The following is a 27289-nucleotide window of genomic DNA, read 5'->3' on the forward strand; positions in this document are numbered from 1 at the left end:
TTATCCTTAAAACAGTTCCCAGCAGATAACAGCCTTTTCATATATAGTTGTTGAAATAATTAATTTTATTTACCAAATTAACATAAACGTAAATGCATCTTCAACTCAAGAACATTCACTAGGTAATTATGCTAAGTTACAAAATGAATTATTAAAACGTGAGAAAAGGCTCTTAAAAATAAATGTGAGAAAAGGCTGGGCACACTGGCTCACGACTGTAATCCCAGCACTTTGGGAGGCCAATGTGGGTAGATCATATGAGGCCAGGAGTTCGAGACCAGCCTGGCCAACATGGTGAAACCCAGTCTCTACTAAAAATACAAAGGTTAGCCAGGCTTGGTGGCGGGTGCCTGTAATCCCAGCTATTTGAGAGGCTGAGGCAGGAGAATCACTTAAACCCAAGAGGCAGAGACTGCAGTGAGCAGAGATCACGCCACTGCTCTCCAGTCTGGGTGACAGAGCAAGACTCCATCTCAAAATAAATATAATAAATAAATGCTTTTGAAAATAAACTACAAATTATCTTAAAAATAAACTACTACTCTGGGCCATGACTGGCATCATTACAAGGCAAGCTCCTTGAAAGCAGGGAGTTCGTCCATTTTATTCACAGTGACCCCCCAGCACCTAGAATAGTGACCAACACATGGTAGGCATTCAGTAAAAATTTGTTTAATGAATCAATATATTACAGAAATAAATAACTTTTTTTAAGGTTGAATACAGTTGGCTTTAGCTTAATTACTTCTATTTTACTATAATACATCCCATATATTATAAGTAATTTATCTGTAGGCAGGTGCGGTAGCTCACTCCTGTAATCCCAGCAGTTTGGGAGGCCAAGACAGGTGGATCGCTTAGGGCCAGGAGTTCAAGACCAGCTTGGCCAATATGGCAAAATCTCATCTCTACTAAAAAACACAAAAAAATTAGCTGGGCGTGGTGGTGCACATCTGTAATCCCAGCTACTTGGGAGGCTGAGGCACAAGAATCGCTTGAACATGGAAAGTGGAGGTTGCAGTGAGCTGAGATTGTGCCACTGCACTTTTGCCTGGGTGACAGGGCAAGACTCTGTCTCAAAAAAAAAAAAAGTAATTTGTCTATAGACAAAAAAAAGTAATTTTTCTGTAGACAAAAGCTTTACAAATGTTTTGTTTTCAGTAGATTATAACAATGAGGACAAATTACTGGTCTATGTCTTTCAATTTACATTCATAAGTTAAATTTATGGACATTAAATTTTGTTCCATTCTAAATAAAAACTGTTGCATGGGCAATTAACCGTAGCTTTTGTTTTTTAATAAAGAAGCCATGTGGGAATTTTTTTTTAACAACTCAAATAAATCATGGTATTTCACAGATTTCTGACATTTAAATAGGCAAATCTATAAACTGTAATCACAGCTGAAGATATAAGTTCTTATTTGGAAAGTATTTTCTTTTATTTTAGAATATATATAGATACATTTATATGTAATTAAATTTAAAAAACCCAAAACATTAATATATATATTTTACATATTATATATTTATGTTTTGATTTTATTTTGTTATTTTTTGAGGCAAGGTCTCTCTTTGTTGCCCAGGCTGGTCTTCAAACCCTGGCCTCAAGCAATCCTCCTGCCTCAGCCTCCCAAACTGCTGGGATTACAGGCATGAGCCACCACTCCTGACCTGGAAAGTATTTTTTTTTTTTTATTTTTCAAGAAAAAGCTCCCAATACATTTCAAATGCACCAACAGGTAATCAAGCTAGCAAAGTCTAGTTTTCAAGTTCAACAGTTTACTGGAGGCAGCCTCAGGGTACATGATGAAGAGCCTAGTTTTCTGTACTTCCTTACCTCCCCACAACTACTTCTCACCACCCACAACTGGCCCATGGTCACCCAGCACAAGCCAGCACACAATCTTCTTTCACTTTCTAACAGCTTTGATCCCATCCAGCAGTCACAGAGGCCATACAGATGTTGAAGTTTTGATATCCACCTGTGAATCATTGACTGGAACCATTGCTACCCTCATGAGGGATACACGCATTTCCAAAGAGGAGTGATACTTTCTGGAAACCAACTTTTAATGGTAGACTTTCTAGAAATATCTCATGGAACGAGGAACTACTTTTGAAAGGTGGAAGGTGAGAAGGAGGTCCTCCCCCATAAAAACTCATAGACAAGTTCTACTAATGTGTGAGGCTGGATAATACTGACATAATCATTCCTCTTTATTTTCTATTTTTTTTCTTCCCATGCAGATTTCTTCTAGAATTGCTTTAATCTGTGATCTCAATGAAAACTTACGGAGATGCTTTTGCATCTGTTGAAGTAGTCCGACAATTTGTTCACATTCATTTTCAGAGGTAAACTATAACTTATTTTACTTTCTTTTCTCTATACCCTTGTACAAAAAAGGATTTGAAGCTTAGAATTGTTTTTTTAATGGCTAATAACCCCATCCAAATTGCAGTTACAAACTCTCACTTCACCCGAACCTTTTTATTTCCACCTCTTTTGAACAACAAATCATTTGTACAGTAAAAATAAATATGAATATCTATGAAATTCACGGACTTGAGTCAACTATAATGGATAAAACTATTGATATCATGAATGTTTCACCAATATGAATTAATGGTAACAGCAATAATTTACAAAACCATTCTTCTGTGTGTAGTACATTCTGACAAAGAAACTAAGAATCAAATCGTTATATCAAAATGAGATATATTTAAAAGTAAATAAGTGTACTTTGACAAACAATGTTCATTTCACCTTATTAATACAATTTAATTAGGTACACAAAGGACAACCAACTGCTAATCTGAATTATTACCTTTTATGGTTAAAATAAACAAAGCTTTTGAATCAAATGTAATTCACATGAATCAGAAGCTGAATAGTTTCAAGTAAAATTTCAGATTGATTTCTGAAAAGTTAAAGTAAATAAAAAATACTAAAATGACTCTCAGAAAGTAAAATTTTATAGCCATCAAAATGGGAAAAAGTCATATTATTATTATATTAATACAAAAAACATATTGCTCATATTAAGATGTCTCTGTATTACCTTTTACTTTCTCAAACATCATGAGAAACTTCTGCCACAATCAGCCAACAGATTTTTTTCTCCTCCAATTTATTTGTTTAATAGGTATACATAGCTTTTACCTCCTTTCTTTACCATGCACGTTTTCTGTGCCATCAATCATCCTATAAAATTAGCTTATGAGGAATATATATGAAGTTAAACAAATGATTTAATATGCTCACTTTACAAAGTATCAAAATACTTTTATAGTCATTAGCTCTTTTATTTTGGCAACTACATACTTTAATAAAATAAAAAAGAATAAAACAATGACATTGAGAGTAATAAAATACCTAACAGTTTAGGTTTCACTTTCCTGATAGCAAAAATTTTTTTTTAAATACCTCTGAAAACAAAACAAAACAACAGAGATCCCGGCCAACTGTTGATTCTATTTGCATCAAATCACCAAAGATATAAACAAAAAATTGACAGTGTTTGGCTGCACTGAGGAATTGTCATGTTAAGTTGCAGCTCAGTTTTGTGCTTCATTCTCATCTGACCCACATTTTTCCTAAGCAGGTATTCCAGATGAGCCTTTGAAACGAGGGCTCAGTGTAATATAATTAAAGGGCCAATTAAAGTGATTTAACAAAACCAGGCAGAATACCAAAACAGTAAGCACCAATCTTTTGTTTTTTTTAAGCCACCCCCACCTCCCAAGCTTACTTGTTTAAAATGAATCAAGTTAAATGAAGCGTGGAAATCATTATATTGTGAAAGATGTACGGTAAACATATAAAGGCTACAGCCAAGTTCAGGGAGCGTTAGCTGTAAATTTCAAAGCCAAATCAGTCCTCCAAGTACCTTGGAACAAATGGGAAATCTCAGATGACTGCACACCAGAGACATTAAGAGCAAGTTTTGCTGAAAGCACACCTACTAGAAATGAATGCTAGGCTGACATTTTCACAGAAAACGTATAGAGAATATTCAGAATCATTCTCCAGAAAACAAATACAGAAAGATTAATTTCTATGTAGAAATCAGAAGGGAGAAAACAAGGGTTATATTTCTTCTACTTTTTTACTTTTTTTGTTTGTTTTAAATAAAACGTGTAATATGAAGATGTGCCCTACTCCACCAACCCCAAACTCCTTTTTACTTGAAGGGCTTCCTCCACTCCTCAGCCCTTTTGAAACAAGACCATGAAGTATCCACTGCTCTCAAGAAGGAGGCATTTCAAGAGAGAGAGAGGGAAAAAAAAGCTATACTTGGCTTTTGGATTTTAAAATGTCTTTGAACATTCAATGCAGAGACAAAGATCTTTATAGCAGGGCCTTGGGATATTAAAATCTCTGCTTTTGAATACCAAAGGAACAAAGCCCTTATGCTTTAGGACAGAAAAGAACAGATAAAGAACCCAGGGCCTCCAGTGTAAGATAGGCTGAAAATTCCAGAGCCTAGAGGAGAGGAGAGTCAGGGGAGGCAAGTTCTCCCCACCCTTCTGCCCAAGTGAGGACCAGACAGATCGCAGAGCCAAAGTGAACTTCTATTTTGCTTCCCAGATTGTACTCAGCCGAATGGCAGGGTCTCATAATTTCACAGATCCAAACCCATGAATAGTACAGATATGGTGACAAACTAATTCTAGGCTGATGGGGCTGTGGCAACCCTTCCTTCTCCCTCCACCAATAGGCTGCAATCTCTAAGCAGCCAGAGAGAGCATTCTTAGGCTTCCAGCACTCCTAGAGAGGCCTGGATGAGGCACAAGAAGGAACAGTGACTCACAGAGAGGAGGAGGGCACCCAATGTGAACCCAATACCAAAAAAGTGTAGAACACACACATCCCGTAAAACACCAGCAGAGATGAATGAAGACAATTCAGTCGAAGGCAGCAAACTCAGATGAGAATGGCCAAGGATTGAATGACACCTCCCTATCAGCTGAGTGCCCAGAACATAAGCAGCCTGGTAATAAGAGGGGCATAAATCTCGTGTTCAATTTCACCGTCAAATATTCATTCAACAGTAAAATGCTTTCAGGTGCTATTCTAGGAACTAATAATACATGGGAGGCCGAGGCAGGTGGATCACCTGAGGTCGGGAGTTTGAGACCAGCCTGACCAACATGGAGAAATCCCATCTCTACTAAAAATACAAAATGAGCCGGGCGTGGTGGTGCATGCCTGTAATCCCAGCTACTCAGGAGGCGGAGGCAGGAGAATCACTTGAACCCGAGAGGCGGAGGTTGGGGTGAGCAGAGATGGTGCCATTGCACTCCAGCCTGGGCAACAAGAGCGAAACTCTGTCTCAAGATAAATAAATAAATAAGTGTAGACAAAAATGTATATCTTTATAGAAATATGTTTCAATGAAGAATCAAGTAGTAAATCAAATGAAGTAAAATATCATAGTATGTTAGAAGATTTAAATACTATGAAGAAAAATCAAGTAGGAAAGGGGGATAGGAAGAAGTACGTTTTTAAATAGAGTGCAATTTTAAAGAAGTTGAGGGAGGCCACTTGAGAAGACGACATTGGAATCAAGACCTAAAGGTGAGACTAGACAGAGAAAATATTGATATAATTACGTTTGCCCTAAACAAACTAGAATTAATTTAACACTGTCAGGCTGCATTCTGGCTACAAGGCTCATTGGATTTAAATTCTAAATTAAGCCCAATCAGAGAAAATGAAGAACACGGCACACTGGTACATTTTAAAATTTCTGGTCTGTGAAATTTACCCACTACACATATAAAGAGTATCTAAGGGTTTTTCTTTTCTTCATAATTACAGTGCCTCATCTTTACAGAAAAATCCAACTGTGTTTCTAAACCATTTTTCACTTAGGTAAATATTTACAAAACTGAATTTTGTACACGTGCTTGTGTCTATATAAACAGTATACATATGGGTACACATTCAGTATCTAATGGGTTCATTTCAGAAAGTCATTTTAAATGTGTGTGTGTGTGTGTGTGCGTGTGCATCAAGCATATCATTCTCAGCCTTTTATCTACCCTACTATGCCTGAGAGCTATCACACAGTTTCCTGTCACATGTAGTAGCTTCACAGCATTAGGGGTAACGGCATGTTGGGAAGAGCAGAAAACCTAGCAGTAGTTTTAGAAACCTCTCAGATGATCCTAATATGCTTTTTTTAAAAACAAAAATATTTTGAGACAGAGTTTCACCTTTGTTGCCCAGGCTGGAGTGCAATGATGTGATCTCAGCTCACTGCAACCTCTGCCTGCCAGGCTCAAGTGATTCTCCCACCTCAGCCTCCCAAGTAGCTGGGATTACAGGCACCTGCCACCACGTCTGGTTAATTTTTGTATTTTTAGTAGAAACGGAGTTTCACCATGTTGGCCAGACTGGTCTCGAAGCCCTGACCTCAGGTGATCTGACCGCCTCAGCCTCCCAAAGTGCTGGGATTACAGGCATGAGCCACCGCGCACGGCCCTAATATGCTTTTAAACACTCAAGCAGCCTTTGACTTACTGTGTCTTGTGTTGATTTCATGACAGATAAGTGCTAAATGGAAGTTTAAATAAATGCCATTCATATTCAGACAGGATTTTATTTTCATTTAAATCTCCAGCTTTTCGAACAATCTCAAACACTCACTTAGGCCTATGAGATAGTGAGGACCACAAGCTCTTGGAGTGAACGGATTGTTTTTCAGTTGCTTATTTCTTTATAGCTATAATAATTTCACTCTGGCTCATCAAACTATGCAGAGTGTCAAGAGTTTAGCTACAATAAATGAGGGAAGATGTGTGAAATTATGAATAGATGATAATGTGTTGTGGTCTTCACTGCTTGGTTGAGAGGAAGGAGAAAAGAGGCACACAAGGAAAGAAAAAACTACAATGAATCATCCATTCTTCAAAATTTCTTAAGAATTTTCAGTTAAATGATATCTATTATATATCAGAAATCGACCCTTTTAAATGTTTTATTTTAAGTTCTGAGGTACATGTGCAAGATGTACATAAAAATTGGCTATTTAAAAAAATTTATTTTTATGAAGTTCCAGGTACGTGTGCAGGATGTACAGGTTACATAGGTAAATAAGTGCCCTAGTGGTTTGCTGTACCTGTCAACCCATCAACTATTAAGCCCAGCATGCATTAGCTCTTTTTCCTAATGCTCTCCCTCCCCGTGCCCCACTCCCTACAGGCCCCAGTGTGTGGTGTTCCCCTCCCTGTGTCCATATGTTCTCACTGTTTAGCTCCCACTTATAAGTGAGAACACGCAGTGTTTGGTTTTCTGTTACTGCGTTAGTTTACTGAGGATAATGACTTCCAGCTCCATTGGCTACACAGTACAAAAATTGGTTATTTTTAATAGGGAATATAGCATTTAATTCCAACTGATATATTGAACTTGACCAATTATCAAAATGTCTCTAAAATATATGCAAAAGAGACAGCAGTAGAAATCTTCTGGGCTATGAAAAGGTTATAATGCTATGATACTGCTCTTTCATAGACCATAGCCCAAGGGTTGCATGTAGGAATCGACCATATTTCTAACAGTTACACAAAAGCAACTTAAAATGCATATGTGTATCATATGAAACCCTGGGACTCAGGAAATATATGCTTTCAGCAAGTGGAAATGAGAGTCAAACTTAGAAACGACAGAGGTAAACCTGGTAGAAAACAATACTGGTTCTTACCAAGATTTTAAACAAAAATTAATCTTCTTGTGAACATTATATTTTGCTTAAATAATGTATTTTAAGAAAAGCTAAAACAATTTCTAATCTACGACTTTCATCAGCATATATAGGTTGTATCTAGGTTATATGGTCTGTGCATCCATATGGAATGTTCAGAAGAATAGACCTTTAAAATCACCCACCTGGTTATACCTATGGGTTATACCTATAGGTTCTACCTGGTAATACTTATATAGGTTCTCCCTAATCCAGTCGGTATTAAGTCCCTTGGAATGTAGAATTCAAGACACCAGGACAAGGGTGGAAATAAGAAACCTTGCTCTTAATCATCACCTCTCTCCTTTAAAAATTCATCCCCCCCCCCGGTTTCTTCCCACTATTTACATAAACATGCTCATGTGTCTCCTATGCTTTATCATTTTTTTTTTTTTTTAATTGTGACAGAGTCTCACTCTGTTACCCGGGCTGGAGTGCAGTGGTGTGATCTTGGCTGACAGCAACCTCCACCTCTCAGGTTCAAGCAATTTTCCTGGCTCAGCCTCCCAAGTAGCTGGGATTACAGGTTGTGCCACCATGCCCAGCTAATTTTTGTATTTTTAGTAGAGACAGGGTTTCACCATGTTGGCCAGGCTGGTCTGGAACTCCTGACCTCGAGTGATCCGCCTGCGTCGGCCTCCCAAGTGCAGGGATTACAGCTGTGAGCCACCAGGCCAGGCCAAGAAAACTTCTTTAAACACTATTTCCTTTTGAAATGAATACCATCAATACCATCTTCACCTTTTTTTTTTTCTTTTTCTTTTTTTTGACGAAGTTTCACTCTGTCGCCCAGGCTGGAGTGCAGTGGCACGATCTCCGCTCACTGCAAGTTCCACCTCCTGGGTTCAAGTGATTATCCTGCCTTAGCCTCCCGAGTAGCTGGGATTACAGGTGCCCACCACCATGCCCGGCTAATTTTTTGTTTTGTATTTCTAGTAGAGACGGGGTTTCACCACGTTGGCCAGACTGGTCTCGAACTCCTGACCTCAGGTGATCTGCCTGCCTCGGCCTCCCAAAGTGCTGGGATTACAGGCGTGAGCCACCACATCTGGCCTGAACTTCTTAAAGACTAGTTATATTCCTACTATCTCCTCTTTCCCACTAACATGTTTTTTAAGTTCATTAAAACCTGGTTTCAGTTATCAATCAACTCTTTGTTATTACTATGAACATTTTCAGGCCTATGCAAAAGTATCAAAAAATAGTGAATACACCTGAAGCTCTCCTTCTATTACACCACCTCAATTCCAATCCCCTCCTTATCCCCAGAGAGAATTATTACTCTGAATTTGAAGCTGACTATTCCTAGACATGATTTTTATACTGTTCTTCCATATATCTGGCTCTATGAATTATCTGTAGAATTATATTTTATGTTCTTCAACTTTAAACGGTATTATACTGTATCACCTTTTGGGAACATGATTTTTTGTTTTGGCTCTAAGTAGTATTTTTGAGATTTGTCCATGAATCTATCTAGCTATAGTTAATTCATTTTAACTGCTCTATAGTATGCCATTACATGAATCTATAAAAACTGTATTTAGGCCCGGCGCAGTGGCTCAAACCTGTAATCCCAGCAATTTGGGAGGCTGAGGCAGGTGGATCACCTGAGGTCAGGAGTTCAAGACCACCTTGACCAACATGGTGAAATCCTGTCTCTACTAAAAAATACAAAAATTAGCTGGGCGTGGTGGCAGGCAGCTGTACTAGGGAGGCTGAGGCAGGAGAACTGTTTGAACCCGGGAAGCGGAGTTTGCAATGAGCTGAGATCCTGCCACTGCACTCCAGCCTGGGTGACAGAGCAAGACTCCATCTAAAAACAAAACAAAACAAACAAACAAAAAACCAACTGTATAAGGGATTGATGGGAATTTGATGGAAATTTACATTGTTTCCAATTCAGTGCTATTACAATCTGATATATTGAACTTGACCGATTATCAAAATCAATATTCACACAGGATTTTATTTGCTGTATGCTGTAATGAATATTCTTTTCAGGTTTGTTTTGCATGAGACAAAAGTATCTCTAAAGTTTATGTCTGGAAAAGAAATGTGTCACCTTCAACTTTATAAGGTTTATAAGATTAGGCTAAATTCATAGTAGTTGTACTAATTTACATAGTCTTCCATTTTTTTCTCACCTGGTGGGGGTGAAATAGCTTTTCATTGTGATTTTAATTTATATTTCCTTGATTATTACTGAAGTTGAGTGTCTTTCATATGCTTATTGGATCTGCAGGGTTTTTTTAAATGAATTATGTTCAAATCCTTTGCTCATTTTTCTATTTGGGCATCTTTTTATTAATTTTGAGGAGTTCTTGATATTGTTCTGCAAGTCTTAACAGATGCTTCTGATGCACAGATTTTTTTCCTTTAGTAAGTGCATATTTCAGATTAGAGGACATGAAAAACAACATCAAGTGTAGAAACACAATTAAAAAGAAATACAGCAAAGTTAAGGAATGGTCAAGGGTCCTATTATTGTTAGAAATAATTCTGTAAATTCTCGTGAGTTTTCTATGCAATAATATTACCTGCTATTGATGGCAATTTGGTGTTTTTCCTTTCCAAACCTCATGATTTTTTTCTTGTCTCATTGCATTGGCCTTATTGAATACATCAGGTAGTAGTGACTTACATTGTCTCATTCCTAAACCTTAAAGGAAAAATTTGGGGTTTAACTTATAGATTATTGGTTTCTGTTGGCCTTTGTTAGGTTAAAAGATTCTCTCAGAGTATTGCCTTCTAAGAGTTTATGTGCTTGTCAATAAAAAAACTTATGAATTATTTATTTCTAAATATATTGGGATAATCATATGAATTTTCTTCTTTATTAGGCATGAATTTAATAGATACATTTTCTAATGTTAACCTATCTTTTCACTACTAGAATAAACTCAGCTTGGTCATATTATACTTTGTTAATATACTACTAAGTTGTTTGCCAGTGTATCACTTAGCATTTTTGCATCTATGCTCACAATAGCAATGGATTATAATTTCCCTTTTTCATACTGTCTTGATCTGGGCTTTGATATGAAAATCATATCATCAGAAAATAAACTGTGAAGTGTTTCTTCCTCTTTATTTGAGATTGTATTTGGTATAAATCAATAGAAAAGTTGTTTGGGGTGTGTGTGTGTGTGTGTGTGTGTGTTTGATTCAATTCCTTTAATAGTTATAGCTCTATTCACATTTTCTTTCTTATTGGATCAGTTTTGATATTATTCTACACAACTGTCCATACTTTTACCTTCAGAAAGTTTTAATGTACATTTATTACATTTTTCAAAATATTCCTAAGTTTGCTAACAATTTTGTTTTTCCTTTTCCTTTGTCAATATTTTCAGAGTATTTTTCCCCTGATTAGCAGGTTTTTAAAACAGGCTCTTGGCATCATTGGTGTTTATATTTCATCCCACCCTCACCAAATTCATTAGTATTGCTCTTATTATAATTTATTTTCTTTTACTTTCTCTGAGTAATACTTAATATATGCAATTCATATGTTTTAATATGAAATATTTTCCTTTTCCATTATTGTGTTTTAAAATTTCTATGATGGATAAATTCAAGAGATCTATTGTACAGCATGGTTAATATAGTTAATAATGATGTATTACATATTGAACATTGCTAAGAGAGTAGATTTTAAGTGTTCTCACCAAAAAAAAAAAAAGAAAAGGAATTATGTGAGGTAATGAATACATTAATTGGCTTGATTTAGCCATTCCACAGCATATACATATTTCAAAATATCATGTGGTATACCATAAATATATGACATTTGTATCCATCAACCTAAGAAATAAACAAAATCAAAAACATTAAGAAGTTTTTTAAAAATTTGGTTTTGAATCATCCATTTATAAGAGTATAAAGGCATGAAAAAAGGATAGGTTCATTTAGCAAGATCAAGAAATATGGGTTATCTTTTTGAATTAGAAATAAACAAAGGCAGAGCGGTAAATAAGTAAATAATTTTCCAGATGATATGCTTGATCAATAACCTATTTAGAAGTATATTTTTAAATGTCTAAATGTGTCATGGTTTGTTTTTTATGCTGTTATTCTTTGTGATCCAGTGGATGTGATCTTTATGATATCAGTGTCTAATGTCCTAAAGGATATTAAATTTTATAAATGTTTCATGCATGCAGCACTCTATATATGTCAAGCTTTTAATTGGTGTGTGTTTATATTTTTATTAATCTTTGTTAATATTTATGTTACATACATAAGTTTCTGAGAGTTGTGTTAGGTCTATCACTATGATTGTATATTTGTCTATTTCCTTTTGAAAATCTACTAGTATTTTTCTTCATTGATTTTTGAAGCTGTTTTACTTGGTGTACACATGAGTAGTTATAGCATGATGCTTGTTTTCTCGATCCTCCATATAGTGACCTTCTTTTCTTAATATTACTGTTGCTTTAAGGGCAATTTTGTTTTATGCAGAAACTGATAAAAGGAAAGTACATCAGTTTCATTTTGAGCAGTATTGCCTAGTGTATCATTCTTATTATTTTCAACTTTTCTATGTGCTAAAGTTCCTGACATACCTCCTATAGCTGTATACTGTAAGTTATCTTTTTGAATCCAATCTGACAATTTCTGTTATGCACATGGAGAATTTAATCCATTTACATTTGTTATGAGTAAAGGTATTTCTGAATTTATATCTGTCATCACATTTTAATTTTAAAAAGTCATTATAAAATAACTACGAAAGTATATGCTTCAAAGCATTATGATAAAATGAACTTCATTAATCCATCACCAAGTTAACAGTTAGAACATTACTAACAACATTACATCTGTGTGCTCCTCCCCATCTTACATCCCTGCCTAGATTATACACCAAAGATAATTACTACCTAGAATTAGAATTTCATTGATTTTAAAAAGTCAGTCCTTATCAAAGTATGTATCTCCAAAATAGGTATTTAGTTTTTATTTTTTAGTTCTACTTGCTTTTGAGCCTCAAAGATGGTGTTACATTGCATCACCTAGTAGAATATGTTTTTTACACCCTTATTGTTTTTTAGGTCCATCTATGTTGTCATTTATAATTCCTTGATTTTATTATTAGATCATAGCCAACTTGACTCATTTTCTTATTGAAGAATATTCCTTCCACCTCCTATAACTCCCCCCTTATTCTTTTGCTATTCCAAATAATGTTGCCATGAATGATAGTTTTCCTGTTTGTTGATGCAAACTGTCTCTAGGGTATATCTCTAGGAGTGGAACTGCTGGGTAGCAAGATGTGCAAATGTTTAATTTTACACAATGATGCCAAATTGCTTGCAAAATGGTTGTTAAAAAACCCCAACATTTTAGGCTTGCACTGATCTGCATATATATGTATACCTGTTATTATGAAGGTTTTTGTCAATAGAGAAAGAATAAAATGCTATCTCATGGCAAATTGAGAAATAGTACACAGACTGTCAGCATGTCCAAGTGTAGCTTTCGTTTAAGGGTCTCAGCTTTTCCATACCTTCGCCGACTCTCAAATAATTGCTGTGTTGCATTGTGAAAGTAACACAAGGAATATGCATTAATAAATACTCAAGGCAGAGGACATTACTTCCTCAATGAGACAAACTTATTTTTAAACCCTGTGCCCCACCCATCTATCTATCTTTCTATCATCTAGCTGTCAATCTATCATCTACTTATCTTAAAGTTAGAAATTAGAATTGAGACGATTGTCATGGGGACATGCATGAACCCATTTGTTTCAACAGAAAAAGACAACCAGATGTTTCTGACAAAAGATAACTCTGTTTTAGCTGGTTGTTTTGACAGTGAAAACTGCTTTTATCAATCAGATTTTATAACAGTCAGATTCTATACATGAAATAAGTTGAATTGTACCCCAAATGCATACACACACATGCACAAACACTCGCACATAGCATTTGATACAAACAATTGATTAAATGTAATATGCTGTCAAAGATCATGTGAAATTAACATTTCTACTTTCTTATCCTTCTAAGTAAAAGAGTAACAGGTATAATTATCAGGTTGTTGTTTTTGGTTTTTGGTTTTGTTCTGTTTCAGCCTTAATAATGCCTTTTTTGGATACTTTCCAAAAAACCTGAGAGTGGTTTGGAAAGGATGAGGATAATGAAAATGAGAGGATAATAAACTCTTTTTCAAGTTAGGTAGATTCCAATTTTTGGCTTTCAAGAACCTGAACAAGGGCATAATCCAGCTGTCACCCTGAAAAAATCATTACATATGATTTTCATAATAAACAATTATGGTTTTGGTTCACTTAACCCAATGATCTTTTAATAACAAAATTATTTATATGAACGAAGAATGCAACCACTCTGCCAACTTGACTTTATCAATAAATATTATATGTACGTGAATACATAATATAATTGGATAAAGAACAGCTACATCCATCTTACCATGAGCTATTTCCAATAAAATCCTATTTTTTATGAATATTTATTAAAAATAATTTATGTTGTTTTGAGCACCTGTGTACTAAAAATAATTTATGTTGTTTTGAGCACCTGTGTACTACAATAATGATAACTCAGGAGGAAAATTTTAACTTAATGACTATGATCACAGAAAATTAAAACAATTAAAAATTCAATATAGATACATATCTTAGTTATAATGTAGGATAGAGCACTCAAAGACTGTCAAGGATAAAATATTGATTAGCATACTATACAGTAAGAGAAATAATTTGAAAATATTGTTCAAAAAGGAAAATGAAATCATGTAAAATTCTCCATTATCAACATTTTATGTCATTTTAAACAGATGATGGCAGATATCTGAACACTGTGGTCTGCGCTCATAAGATACACTGAAAGTTGATGAAAAAGTGTCATTTTGAAATGTAAATATGCAAAATGTACCATAAAATCACATCTTTTGGAACTATTTAAATTTTCAAAGAAAATTTTAGAACCTAAAATGCGCAAGGTAACAATTCAGTTTTATAAACTCATTTATGGAGCACCTGAGTAAAATGTTTATAGACTATTGAACTAGAAGACTTGCTTAAATCTGCATTTGCCCAGCAAAAACACAATTTCTACTTGGATTTTATGTTTTTCTGGGGTAACATGAGACCTGAGGTGACTGACAGAGATTACAGGTGGCTACTTTGATTATATCTTGATGCTATTATTTAATACATCTACAGGCTTGCTATTTACAAGTCCTGCACATCAGAAAAGTAGCTTGAATACTTAAGTGTAAATAAATAAGAAAGTAATATGAAATAGCTATCATTTATTGAATATTTCTTTAATACCTAATCCCTGTTAAGTAGGTATTACTAATGCCCATTGGCAGATGAGAAAGGTGAGGTCTTAAGCAGGATCATAGATACAGGTCATAGAAGAGCAGGCCAAACCAGTACTATAGCATCTATCAACCTCAATTTTCTCATCTTAAAATGTGGATAATAATGCTGACTTCATAATTAATCCTCGAATATATTTGTATTATAAAAGTAAATAAAATTATAAAGATTTCTGAGCGGAAAGTAGAAAGCTATATGTAATCATTTAGACATATAGATAACTCTGTTAACATACACACACACACTGGGAAAATAACACAGTTTTTATAACACACTCCCAAATACAATCTGAGCTTTGTTTCATCACTCAGCAATGTGATAGAAACTATTATTTCACCAGATACTTAATGTAACCCCTAGGGTAATTTAGTTAGTTTAAATTTTTGAATCTGAATTTTTTTTTTTTTTTTTTCTGAGATGAAGTCTCACTTTGTTGCCCAGGCTGGAGTGCAGTGGCATGATCTCAACTCACTGCAGCCTCTGCCTCCCAAGTTCAAGCGATTCTCCTGCCTCAGCCTCCTGAGTAGCTGGGATTATAGGCAAGTGCTACCACGCCCAGCTAATTTCTGTATTTTTAATGGAGACAGGGTTTCACCATGTTGGCCAGGCTGGTCTTGAACTCCTGACCTCAGGTGATTCGTCTGCCTTGGCCTCCCAAAGTGCTGGGATTAAGGTGTGAACCACGGGACCCAGCCTTGAATCTGAACTTTAAAGCTTCAATAAAATCAAAGCATCTGTGTGTCCATCAAGAGTTATTTGGTTGCACTAAATCTCTACATAGATTATTTAATATTGCCTAGTCATTCAACTTACTTCTTGGGTAGCTTCATTTTTTTCACCTTGTCTTCAGCATGTTCATCTGATATACCCACATGACACCCTAATGCCAACAAAGTCCTGGAAAACAAAACCAGAGATAAGTATGATCATTTCTTCTCTATGTCCAGAATAACCCAACACGACAGCAGTAGCAATGAGATACAACCTTGAAAGCGCAACAGAAGTCTTGTTTTTAAGGCAAAAGGAACATTTATTGATTTGCTAATTATTCATTTCTGAGTAAGGGATAAGACACTGCAAACTGAAATGGCACAAAAAGGAACACAATGAAAAGTAAGTCTTCCTCCAGTCCCTTCTAGTTCTGTTTCCTTCCTCTAAAGGCATCAATTGTTACCAATTCTTCGATATCCTGCTGGGGAGTCTATGTACATACTAAAGCAGATATATGTGGTTTGTGTGTGTGTGCGCGCGTGTGTGTGTGATATTATTGTTTTACCTTTTATAGAAATGGGTATATACAAGAGACATTTTGAGACAATTTGTCTTTAGCACCCATGGCACTGAGTGGTTTCTCCTGCCTCAATAGAGTAAGAAATAATGGCATAATATTTTGGGATTACAGAATTTCTAAGGTCTGGCCAGTTCCAGTAAGAATGTGGGAATTATCTACAACCCATAATACTTATCTCTATAATATTATAATAATGTGTGGATAGGTTGATGGTTATGCATATATACATATATGTACATTATATATATGTATTTCCATATAGACAGGTATCTATATGTATATGCTTAACCATTTAGACAGATATAAGCTTATACATATGGATATCTATCCATCTATATACACACAAGTATCAGTTAAATTCTGTTATATATGAAAAAAGTAACCCCATGAAATTATCTTTCTAGTGTTAAACTGCAAAACTGTGGGTAGACCAAGAGCTGATTGAAGGTATAAAATAAGCTAAATAAAGAATATGCACATTGAAATGGGATAGATCAGGAACAGAATAAAAAACAAACTCACAGGAACAAATATAGATTACACTTATTCAAACACTATCCAGAGGACAGGAAAATTTTTACCAGCACCCTCCATTCCTATATTTATTCATTCAGTCAATACCTACTGAGTGCTATCAAGTGCCAGGCCCTGTGCTACAGACAAAAGGCAATTATGATAGTATCTTCAGTGCAATGAGATAATCATAAGGCATAAAAGTATCAAAGAGGCCGGGTGCGGTGGCTCAAGCCTGTAATCCCAGCACTTTGGGAGGCTGAGGCGGGTGATCACAAGGTCAGGAGATTGAGACCATCCTGGCTAACCTAGTGAAACTCCATCTCTACTAAAAAAACACAAAAAACTAGCCAGGCGTGGTGGCGGCACCTGTAGTCCCAGCTACTCGGGAGGCTGAGGCAGGAGAATGGCGTAAACCCGGGAGGCGGAGCTTGCAGTGAGCCAAGATTGCGCCACTGCACTCCAGCCTGGGCGACAGAGCGAGACTCTGTCTCAAAAAAAAAAAAAAAAAAGTATCAAAGAGGGATGTCCAACCCAGCTCTGAGGGAACTTGAGACTGATCATAATATTAGGATTTATCATAAACTCAGGCAATTAAAGCTTTGAGCACACGCCCACCAAGAAATCTTCTGATTACAATGTGTCTTCCAAAGCTGATCTGTAAAAACTGAATATTTTGGGTTATAAGACAGTTGTTATCACTGCAAATTAACACCTCAGTGTGACATGCCAGGAATGTAGTTAATGTGAGTCCAGACTGAGAGACAAAGTAACACGATTACTGACATCAAAAGTAGGCCTGAGCCATAGAAAATGTAATTAGTTAATATCATCCTGAAGGGTTTCTGAGAGACAGTGTTTTATGTCATCAATACTATAATCTTCTCATAACTAATTAATTCAGCCTCATAATCTCCTCCCCAATCCAAACTACCTAGAAAAGTATGAATTCAACTCACATGGACAGTGAACTATTATATAGACCATATGTGCATAAATATATAAGTCCATAAATATTTACTAAGTTACCACCATATCTAAGGTACCCTGTACTACAGTAGTCCTCCCTTCTCCATGGCTGACATGTTCCAGGACCCCCAGTGGATGCCTGAAACCACAGATAGTACCAAACCCTACACTTTTTCCTATCCATACATACTATGATACATACTAAAATTTACCACATAAATTAGACATAGTAAGGGATTAAAAACAGTAGCTAATAGAAAATAAAACGATTATAACAATATACTGCTCACAATTTCACAGACAGAAGAATTGTTGTTTTTGTAGATCTTAGCAACTTCAGTATACAGTATTTTTCTTCCCTTATTAATTATTAATTATAAATATTATTGAGAATATTCATCTTTTCACCTAAAAGAAGCACTTTATGGCTTCTCTTTGACATATTCAAATTGCCAGCTTCTTTAACTTTGTGCTTTGGGGTCATTATTAAGTAAAATAAGGGTTACTTGAACAAAAGCGCTACAGTGTCATGACAATCAATCTGATAACCAAGACTCTTGCTAAGGGACTAACAGGTAGGCAGCCTACACAGCATGGGCCAGGGGGACAAAGGGATGATTTGCATCCTGGGCAGGACAAGGCAGCAGGGCGTGAGATTTCGTCACACTGCTCAAAATGGCATGCAATCTAAAACTTAGACATTGCTTATTTCCCAAGTTTTCCATTTGATATTTTCAGGAGTCCTACTCTACATGTTTGTCTTGACACTACAGTCTGATAGGAGAAAAGATGAGGAGTCAAGAATTATAAGAAAACCAAGTAGGATTCCAAGTTTTAAAAAGTTACATTTTAAGTATCTTTAAGATATTCCAAGAAAGATCATTAAAAAATTCCAAGATGATGATATGTGGAAATAAAGGATAAAGAGATGAGGAGGCAAATATTTCAGGTAGGTGAACAAGACAGACAACCTACAGAAGCAGGCGATCATGGGCCTGTGGGGGGGTGGGTGCAGAGAAGAGTTGACTGGAGTACTAAGATCTGACCATGTACTATAGGTTAAGGGTAAAAAGAAATACTGGGGTAAGTTTGAGGTGCATTAGATGCTTCATAAATATTTCTCATTATGTGTGATGGCTAATTTTATGTATCAACTTGGCTGGGGCATCGTGCCAAAATAGTCAAACATTATTCCAGATGTTTCTGTGAAGGCTTTTTTGGATGAGATTAACATTTAAGCTGGTACACTTTAAGTTCATATGGAGCCAAAAAAGAGCCTGAATAGCCAAAGCAATCCTAAGCAAAAAGAACAAATCCAGAGGCATCACATTGCCTGACTAATATATAGGGATATAGTAACTATCACAGCGTGGTAATGGTACAAAATTAGACACATAGATCAATGGAAAGGAATACAGAACCCAAAAATAAAGCCACACACCTATAACCAACTGATCTTTGACACAGTTAACAAAAATAAACACTGGAGAAAGGACAACCTCTTCAATAAATGGTGCTGAAAAAAATGGCTAGCCATATGTGGAAGAATGAAATTGCACCTCTCTCACCATGTACAAAAATTAACTCAAGATGGATTAAAGATATAAATGTAAGACCTAGAAGAAAACCCAGAAAAACTTCTTCTGGACATTGGCCTAGACAGAGTTTATGATGAAGATACCAAAAGCAAATGCATCAAAAACAAAAATAGACAAATGGGACTTAACTAAACTAAAAAGCATCTGCACAGCAAAATAATGTACAGAGTAAATAGACAACCTACAGAATAGGAAAAAATATCTGCAAATTATGCTCCCAAAAAAGGACTAACATACAGAATCCACACAGAACTTAAACAACTCAACAAGAAAAAACAAACAACTGTATTAAAAACTGGCCAAAGGGTCAGGCATGGTAGTTCAGGTCTATAATTCCAGTACTCTGGGAGGCCAAGGCAGGAGGATTGCTTGAGCCCAGGAGTTCAAGGTCAGTCTGGGTAACATAGAGAGACTCCATCTTGACACATAATTCAAATTTTAACCAGGCATGGTGGCACACATCTGTGGCCCCAGCTACTCTAAAGGCTGAGGCAGAAATTTTGCCTGAGTCTGGGAAGTCCTTTGTTAGGATTGGTATAATTTACTACAAATCCTATTAATACAATTGTGCTTGATTCACAGACATTCTCTCCCAGCTGGTGGCCTGTCTCTTCATTTTCTTAATGACTTCTTTTGAAGTACAGAAAGTTTTACTTTTAATTAACTCCAATGGATGGACTGTTTTCTTCAATAGATCATGTTTTGGATATTATATCTGAGTACTCAATGCCTAATCTGAGGAGGTTTTAAAATCGGAGCAATGGATTATATTTAAAATATATTTATTAACACCACAACCATATCAAGTTCTTTGTTTGAATGAAAAGTGTTTGGTTTCTGTACCGTCTTTATTTAACCACTTTATTTGATGATTTAACATTGTTTAACTTTTTTTTACGTCTGATGAAGGGTGGTGAGAGAAAGAGCACACTACAAGTTGGATCGGCAAAGCTGATAGAAAGGCTAGAAAAGCACAAAATAAGGGAAGCAAGAAAGGATTAGTTGGGAGTGGGTTCTTGGCCTTACATGCATTCAGCAAATATTTACTACTAGATTAAGCAGCAGGGATCGGTAATGTAGCATTTTAGTACTTAAACTACATAGCTGCAGAAAAGTAAACAGACTATTAGAAAGCAAATGTGAGGCACCCTGTAGATAAGCATTTGGTATGTAAAAACCCAGCTACTGATTGAGCTTTATCATTTATTTATTAATCCATTCATTTGATGAATATTTACTGAGCTCTATATAAAATTTGAAAGATGGTAATGAAAACCAAGTGAGATGCCTGCTCTCATGAAACATATGGTCTGGTGGAGTACAGAGGCAATCATGTAATTCCCACAAACAGGGAAGGCTTCCATACTGGGAGTACAGAAAGGATGAGTACCTACAGAAGTAAAATTGTTGAGTCAAGGAACTCAGACATGTTCGAAAGAAGTAAACCTGACCTTAGATCTGGCAAGCTAGTTCAAACCACAGCCTGCAGGCTACATGCGGCCTAGGACGGCTCTTGGAATGTGGCCCAACACAAATTCATAAACTTTCTTAAAATATTATGAGATTTTTTGTGTGATTTTTAAAATTTAGCTCATCAGCTATTGTTAATATTATAGTGTATTTTATGTGTGGCCCAAGACAATTCTTCTTCTGCTATGGCCCAGGGAATCCAGAAGATTGGACAGCCCTGATCCAAAGGATGAGAGCCAGGCATAGAAAGGAGCATTCCAAGAAGAGGACATGTGGGAGATCTTGTGGTGGAAGGGAATGCGCAGACAGGCAAGCAACAAAAAGGGGTCAGTGTGACTGCAAGCAGAAGAAAAAGGGCAGCCTCACTAATAATGAGGCTGGTGAGAGGAGAGGCCACACATTTTGAGATACTTTGGCAAATTAAAGCACCATATCTAACTTAAAAGCCATTAAGGCATTTTTTTTTTTTTAGTTTTTTAATTTTATTTTTATTTTTTTAGATGGAGTCTCGCTCTGTCACCCAGGCTGGAGTGCAGTGCCATGATCTCGGCTCACTGCAACCTCTGTCTCCTGGGTTCAAGCAATTCTCCTGCCTCAACCTCCCAAGCAGCTGGGATTACAGGCACCTGCCACAATGCATGGCTAATTTTTGTAATTTTAGTAGATACAGGGCTTCACCATGTTAGCCAGGCTGGTCTTGAACTCCTGACCTCAGACGATCCACCTGCCTCGGCCCCCCAAAGTGCTGAGATTACAGGCTCACCTGACCCACTGTGCCCGGCCCTATTAAGGGGTTTTAAATAGAAAGACTGACATGGTCACCTAAATGTCTGAAAAGAACACAATGGCTACAAAGTACAGAATAGATAGAGGTGCTATTGCATTCTGTTTGCTAGTATTTTTGTTGAGCATTGCTGTGTCTATGTTATTCAGGGATATTGGTCTATAGTTTTCTTTTTTTGTTGTATGCTTGTCTGGTTTTGGTACCAGGATGATACTGGCTTCATAGAGCAGTTAGGGAGAATTTCCTCCTCCTTGATTTTGTTGAAACAGTTTCAGGAGGATTAGTGTTAGTTCTGTGTATGTTAGGTACAATTCATCTGTAAATCCATCTGATCCTGGGCTTTTAATTGCTGAGACACTTTTTATTACTGATTCAATCTTTTTTTTTTCTTCTTTTTTGGAGACAGAGTCTCACTCTGTTGCCTAGGCTAGAGTGCAGCGGTACAATCCCAGCTCATCACAACCTCTGTCTCTCAGGTTAAAGCAATTCTCCTGCCTCAGCCTCCCAAGTAGCTGGGATTACTGGCGTGCACCACCACACCTGGCTAATTTTCGTATTTTTAATAAAGTGGGGGTTTCACTGTGTTGGCCAGGCTGGTCTGGAACTCCTGACCTCAAGTGATCCACCCACCTCAGCCTCCCAAACTGCCGGGATTACAGGCGTGAGCCACCGCACCTGGCCACTGATTCAATCTTGCTACTCGTTATTGCTCTGTTCAGGTTTTCAATTTCTTCCTGGTTCAGTCTTGGGAGGGAGGCTGTGTGTTTTTAGAAATTAAGTGGGTTTTACATCAGGGACACAAGTATGGTTCAACATCTGCAAATCAATAAATGTGATATGTTGCATACACAGAACCAACAACAAATACCATATGAGCATCTCAATAGACGCAGAAAAAGCATTTGATAAAATTCAGCATCGTTTCATAATAAGAACTCTCAATAAACAAGGGCTAGAAGGAACATACCTCAAAATAATAAAGGCCATATACAACAATTCCACAGCTAACATTATGCTGAATGGGGAAAGTTAAAAACTTTTCCTCTAAGAACTGGAACAAAACAAGGATATTTTCTTTCACCACTACTATTCATTACAGTACTGGAAGACCCAGCCAGAGCAATTAGGCAGTGGAAAGAAATAAATGGCATCTAAACTGGAAAAACTGAAGTCTAATTATCCTTGTTTGCTGACAATTTGATCTTATGTCAAGAAAAACCTAAGGACACCACAAAAAACTCTTATTTGATAAATGAATTCAGTAAAGTTGCAGTATGTAAAATCAATGTACAAAAATTGGTAGCATATCTATAGACCAGTGATAATCTAACCAAGAGCCGGGCGCGGTGGCTCACGCCTGTAATCCCAGCTCTCAGAGAGGCAGAGGCGGGAGGATAGCTTGAGCCCAGGAGTTCGAGACCTGCCTGGGTAATATAGTGAGACCCCATTCTCCACAAAAAGGAAAAAAAAACAAAACAAAACAAACAAACAAAAAAATCTAACTAAGAAACAAATCAAGGAGGCAATCCTATTTACAATATCCACATAAAAATTAAAATACCTAATTGAAATACCTAAAATACCTAATTAAAATATATTTAACCAAGGAGGTGAAAGATCTGTACAAGAGAAGCTACAAAACAATGACGAAAGAAATTATAGATGATGCAAACAAACAGAAAAACAGCCCATGATCAAGAATCTGAAGAATTAGTGTTAAAATGACGATATTGCTCAAAGCAATCCATAAATTCAATGCAACTCATATCAAAATACCAATGTCATTTTTCACAGAATTAGGGAAAAAAATCCTAAAATTCAAATGGAACAAAAAAGAGCCCAAATAGCCAAAGAAATCCTGAGGGGGAAAAAATGGAGGCATCATACTACCTGACTTAAAATTATATTATAAGGCTATAGTAACCAACACAGCATGGTACTGGTATAAAAACAGACAAATAGATCAATGGAACAGAATAGAGGACCCAGAAATAAAGCTACATATTTATAGCCATATTTGTTGGCATTCACAAAGCCAACAAGAGCATACATTGGAGAAAGGATACACTCTTCAATAAATGTTGCTGGGAAAACTGGATGGCCACATGCAGAAGAGTAAAACTGGTCCCCTACCTCTCACCACATAGAAAAATCAACTCAAGATGGGTTAAGACTTAAACAAGAGACTCAAACTTATAAAAATACTAGAAGAAAATCTAGGGAAAACTCTTCTGAACATTGGTCTAGGCAAATAATTTATGACTAAGATCTCAAAACCCAGGCAACAAAACAAAACAGACAAACAAGACCTATTTAAACTAATAAGCTTCTGCACAGGGAGAGAAAGAATCAAGAGAGTGAAGAGACAACCTGCAGAATGCAAGAAAATATTTTCAAACAATTAATCTGACATCAAACTACTCATTCATCCATAATATGCAAGAAACAAATAATTCAACAACAAGAAAAGCATCAAAGAGTCTCATTAAAAAGCGGGCAAAGGACATGAATAGACATTTTTCAAACGAAGACATATAAATGGCTAACAGGTATATGAGAAAATGTTGAACATCACTAATCATCAGAGAAACGCAAACTAAAACCAAGATGAGATATCGTCCTACAGCAGTCAGAATGGCTATTATTGAAAATGCAAACAACAAACAAACAAAAAACAGACATTGGCGAGGATGCAGGGAAAAGGGAACTCTTCTGCACTGTTGGTGGGAATGTAAATTAGTACAGCCTCTATGAAAAAATAGTATAGAAACTTATCAAGGAACTAAAAATAAAACTACCATTTGATCCAGCTATCCTACTATTGGATATCTACCCAAAGGAGAAGAAATCGATATATCAAAAAGACACCTGCACTTGTATGTTTATTGCCGCACTGTTCAAAAAATTCACATCAGTAAAGAAACGGAAGGAACCTAAGTGTACATCAATGGATGAATGGATAAAGAAAATGTGGCATAAATACGTAATGGACTATTATTCAGCAGTAAAGAAGAATGAAATCATGTATTTTGTAGCAACATGATTAGAATTGGGGTCATTATTTTAACTGAAATAAGCTAGACCCAGAAAGGCAAATACCCACGTTCTCATTCATAAGTGGGTGTTAAAAAAAATCTGTACACATGGACATAGAGAGTGGAATGATAGTGAATGGAGACTTGGAAGAGTGAGGGGATTGGAAGGGAGTAGATGATGAGAAATTACTTAATGGGTGCAATATACATTAACTGGGTGATGGATACCCTCAAAGTCCTGACTTTTGTTACTTTAGGCATGTAACAAAATTGCACATGTAGCCTGTAAATTTGTACAATTTTTAAAAAGGCAAAAAAAAAAAAAAAAGGGATAGAAAAGAGAGCATCTCAGGTGTATTTCAATTGGATCTGTTGGGAGGATATTATACTTCCACATGAGAAATAACAGTAGCTTAGACAAGGTTAGTATAGGGTGGCAATCATGTTGGAGTTGATGATGTGGTGATAGTAACATTAGTAATAGAAGAAAATAAAGAAGTCGATGGATTAAAAGATCAATAGAAAGCCATGGGTGAAGGGAAGGGATGTGTCCAGGATGACTCCCAGATATCTGAGTTGTGTTCTGGGGGACACTTAACACAACAAGGGAAGGAAACTGAAAGAAGCCTGAGATTTGAAGGTATAAAAAAGTCACAAAGTTTGAGGTACATTTGCAATATCTAAGCAAGTTGGCATCTGAGAATGTTATGTGCCGGACACCTTTTTAGGACGAGCACATGATTGTGAATTTAAAAAAAAAAATCATGCTATGGACTTCGGGTGATAATATAATGTGTCAATGTAGGTTCATCAATTGTTATAAATTCTGTTGAGGGCACTGCCTGTGGAAACAGGGGGCATATGAAAAGTCTCTATATCTTCCCTTTAACTTTGCTGAGAACCTAAACCTGCTCTAAAAAATAAAGTTTGTTTGTTTGTTTTTAATTATAGTTCCTGACTTCATGGAGCTTACACTCTAGAACAAGCTTTTCCAGTCCACAGCCCAGGATGGCTTTGAATGTGGCCCAACAGAAATTCATAAACTTTCCTAAAACATTATGAAATGTTTTTGTGATTTTTGTTTTAGTTCATCAGCTATCATTAGTGTTAGTGTATTTTTTGTGTGGCCCAACACAATTCTTCTTCCAATGTGGCCCAGGGAAGCCAAAAAATTGGACACCGCTGGTCTAGAAGGAAAGACAAGTATTAACCTCAGAAAGTGATATTACAAATTGTGGTGAGAGTTATAAAAACAGTATCAGGTGTTACAAAGGAAGTGAAGGAAGTGGTGAGGAAATTCTTATCAGGGAAGTGATATTTAAATGAAGACCTGAGGGATGAGTAGGGAGGAGCTCCTTTAAGGGTGAAATGAAGAATTTTCCAGGCAAAGGGAACAGAATAGGTGAAGCAGGAAAAAGTTTAACTCATTACCAGGAAGAGACCATGAGGGCTGGAACATAAGGAACAAGGCAAAGTCAAAGATTGGTGCAAGGCATGATGACAAACAGGAGGTGTCAGATTGTCTGGGCCCCGCACACACTTGTGAAGATATCAGACTCCATTCAAGTTCCAGGGGAAGCCATTGAGCAGTTTTAAGCAACATATGAATGAATGCATGTGTGTGTATGAACTCAGGTTGCTGTGCTTAGAATAAAGAAGGCGAGTGGGAGGACCAGGTAGGAGATCGCTGTGGTAGTCTGGGTGACGGATGATGGTGGCTTGGACCAGAGTGACTGCTGTGGAAAGGGAGGATGGGGGAAGAGTGATGCAGACTTGGGAGGACCTGATTTTGGGTTAGAAGTAGGAATGAAACAAAGGGAAGAGTCAAAGGTGATTCCCAGGTTCCTTGCCTGTGTAGCAGGATAAATAGCTGCACATGTTGAAAGTCTCAATGGACTCCTAAATGCAAATACAGGGGACATAAGGCTATATAGGTCTAGGGCGCTTCTGAGGCATCCAGGGGAAAACGTCAATGGAATGATAGGACATACAATTCTGTCACTCAGAGCAGATGTCTGGGGTAGAGATGGACATTTGGGGAGGTATCAGCACCTGTGTGGTAATTAAGTCATGGAGTGGTGAGAACACCTTCAGAGAGTTTGCACACTGAGAAGAAATGGCCCAGGACTGAACATAAAGATTCACATTTAGAACTTGGGAAGATAGGCTGGGTGCAGTGGTTCACACCTGTAATCCCAGCACTCTGGGAGGCTGAGGCGGGTGTATCACCTGAGGTCAGGGGTTTGAGACCAGCCTGGCCAACATGGCAAAACCCCATCTGTACTAAAAAAATACGAAAGAAAAAATAACCAGAGGTGGTGGCAGGCGCCTGTAATCCCAGCTACTTGGGAGGCTGAGGCAGGAGAATTGCTTGAACCTGGGAGACAGAGGTTGCAGTGAGCTGAGATCACACAACTGCACTCCAGCCTAGGCAATGGAGCGAGACTCCTTCAAATAAATAAGTAAGTAAGTAGGGAAGATTGTTGCCAGCAAGAAACCAAAAAGAAGAAAGAGGAGGAAGAGG

The 27289-nt window shown here is 36.8% G+C and overlaps 1 protein-coding gene across 1 annotated transcript in view; it reads right to left on the reverse strand.

Annotated features, from left to right (window-relative positions):
• Nucleotides 1–27289, reverse strand: part of RYR2 (ryanodine receptor 2) — an 808217-nt gene that overhangs the window by 292519 nt on the left and 488409 nt on the right. The window contains 1 exon segment of the mRNA XM_017862245.1: nucleotides 15919–16002. Within this exon segment, the coding sequence (XP_017717734.1) occupies nucleotides 15919–16002 (84 nt within the window).

Source organism: Rhinopithecus bieti, unplaced genomic scaffold (genome assembly GCF_001698545.2).
Source record: "Rhinopithecus bieti isolate Rb0 unplaced genomic scaffold, ASM169854v2 scaffold_57691, whole genome shotgun sequence".
NCBI lineage: Eukaryota > Metazoa > Chordata > Mammalia > Primates > Cercopithecidae > Rhinopithecus > Rhinopithecus bieti.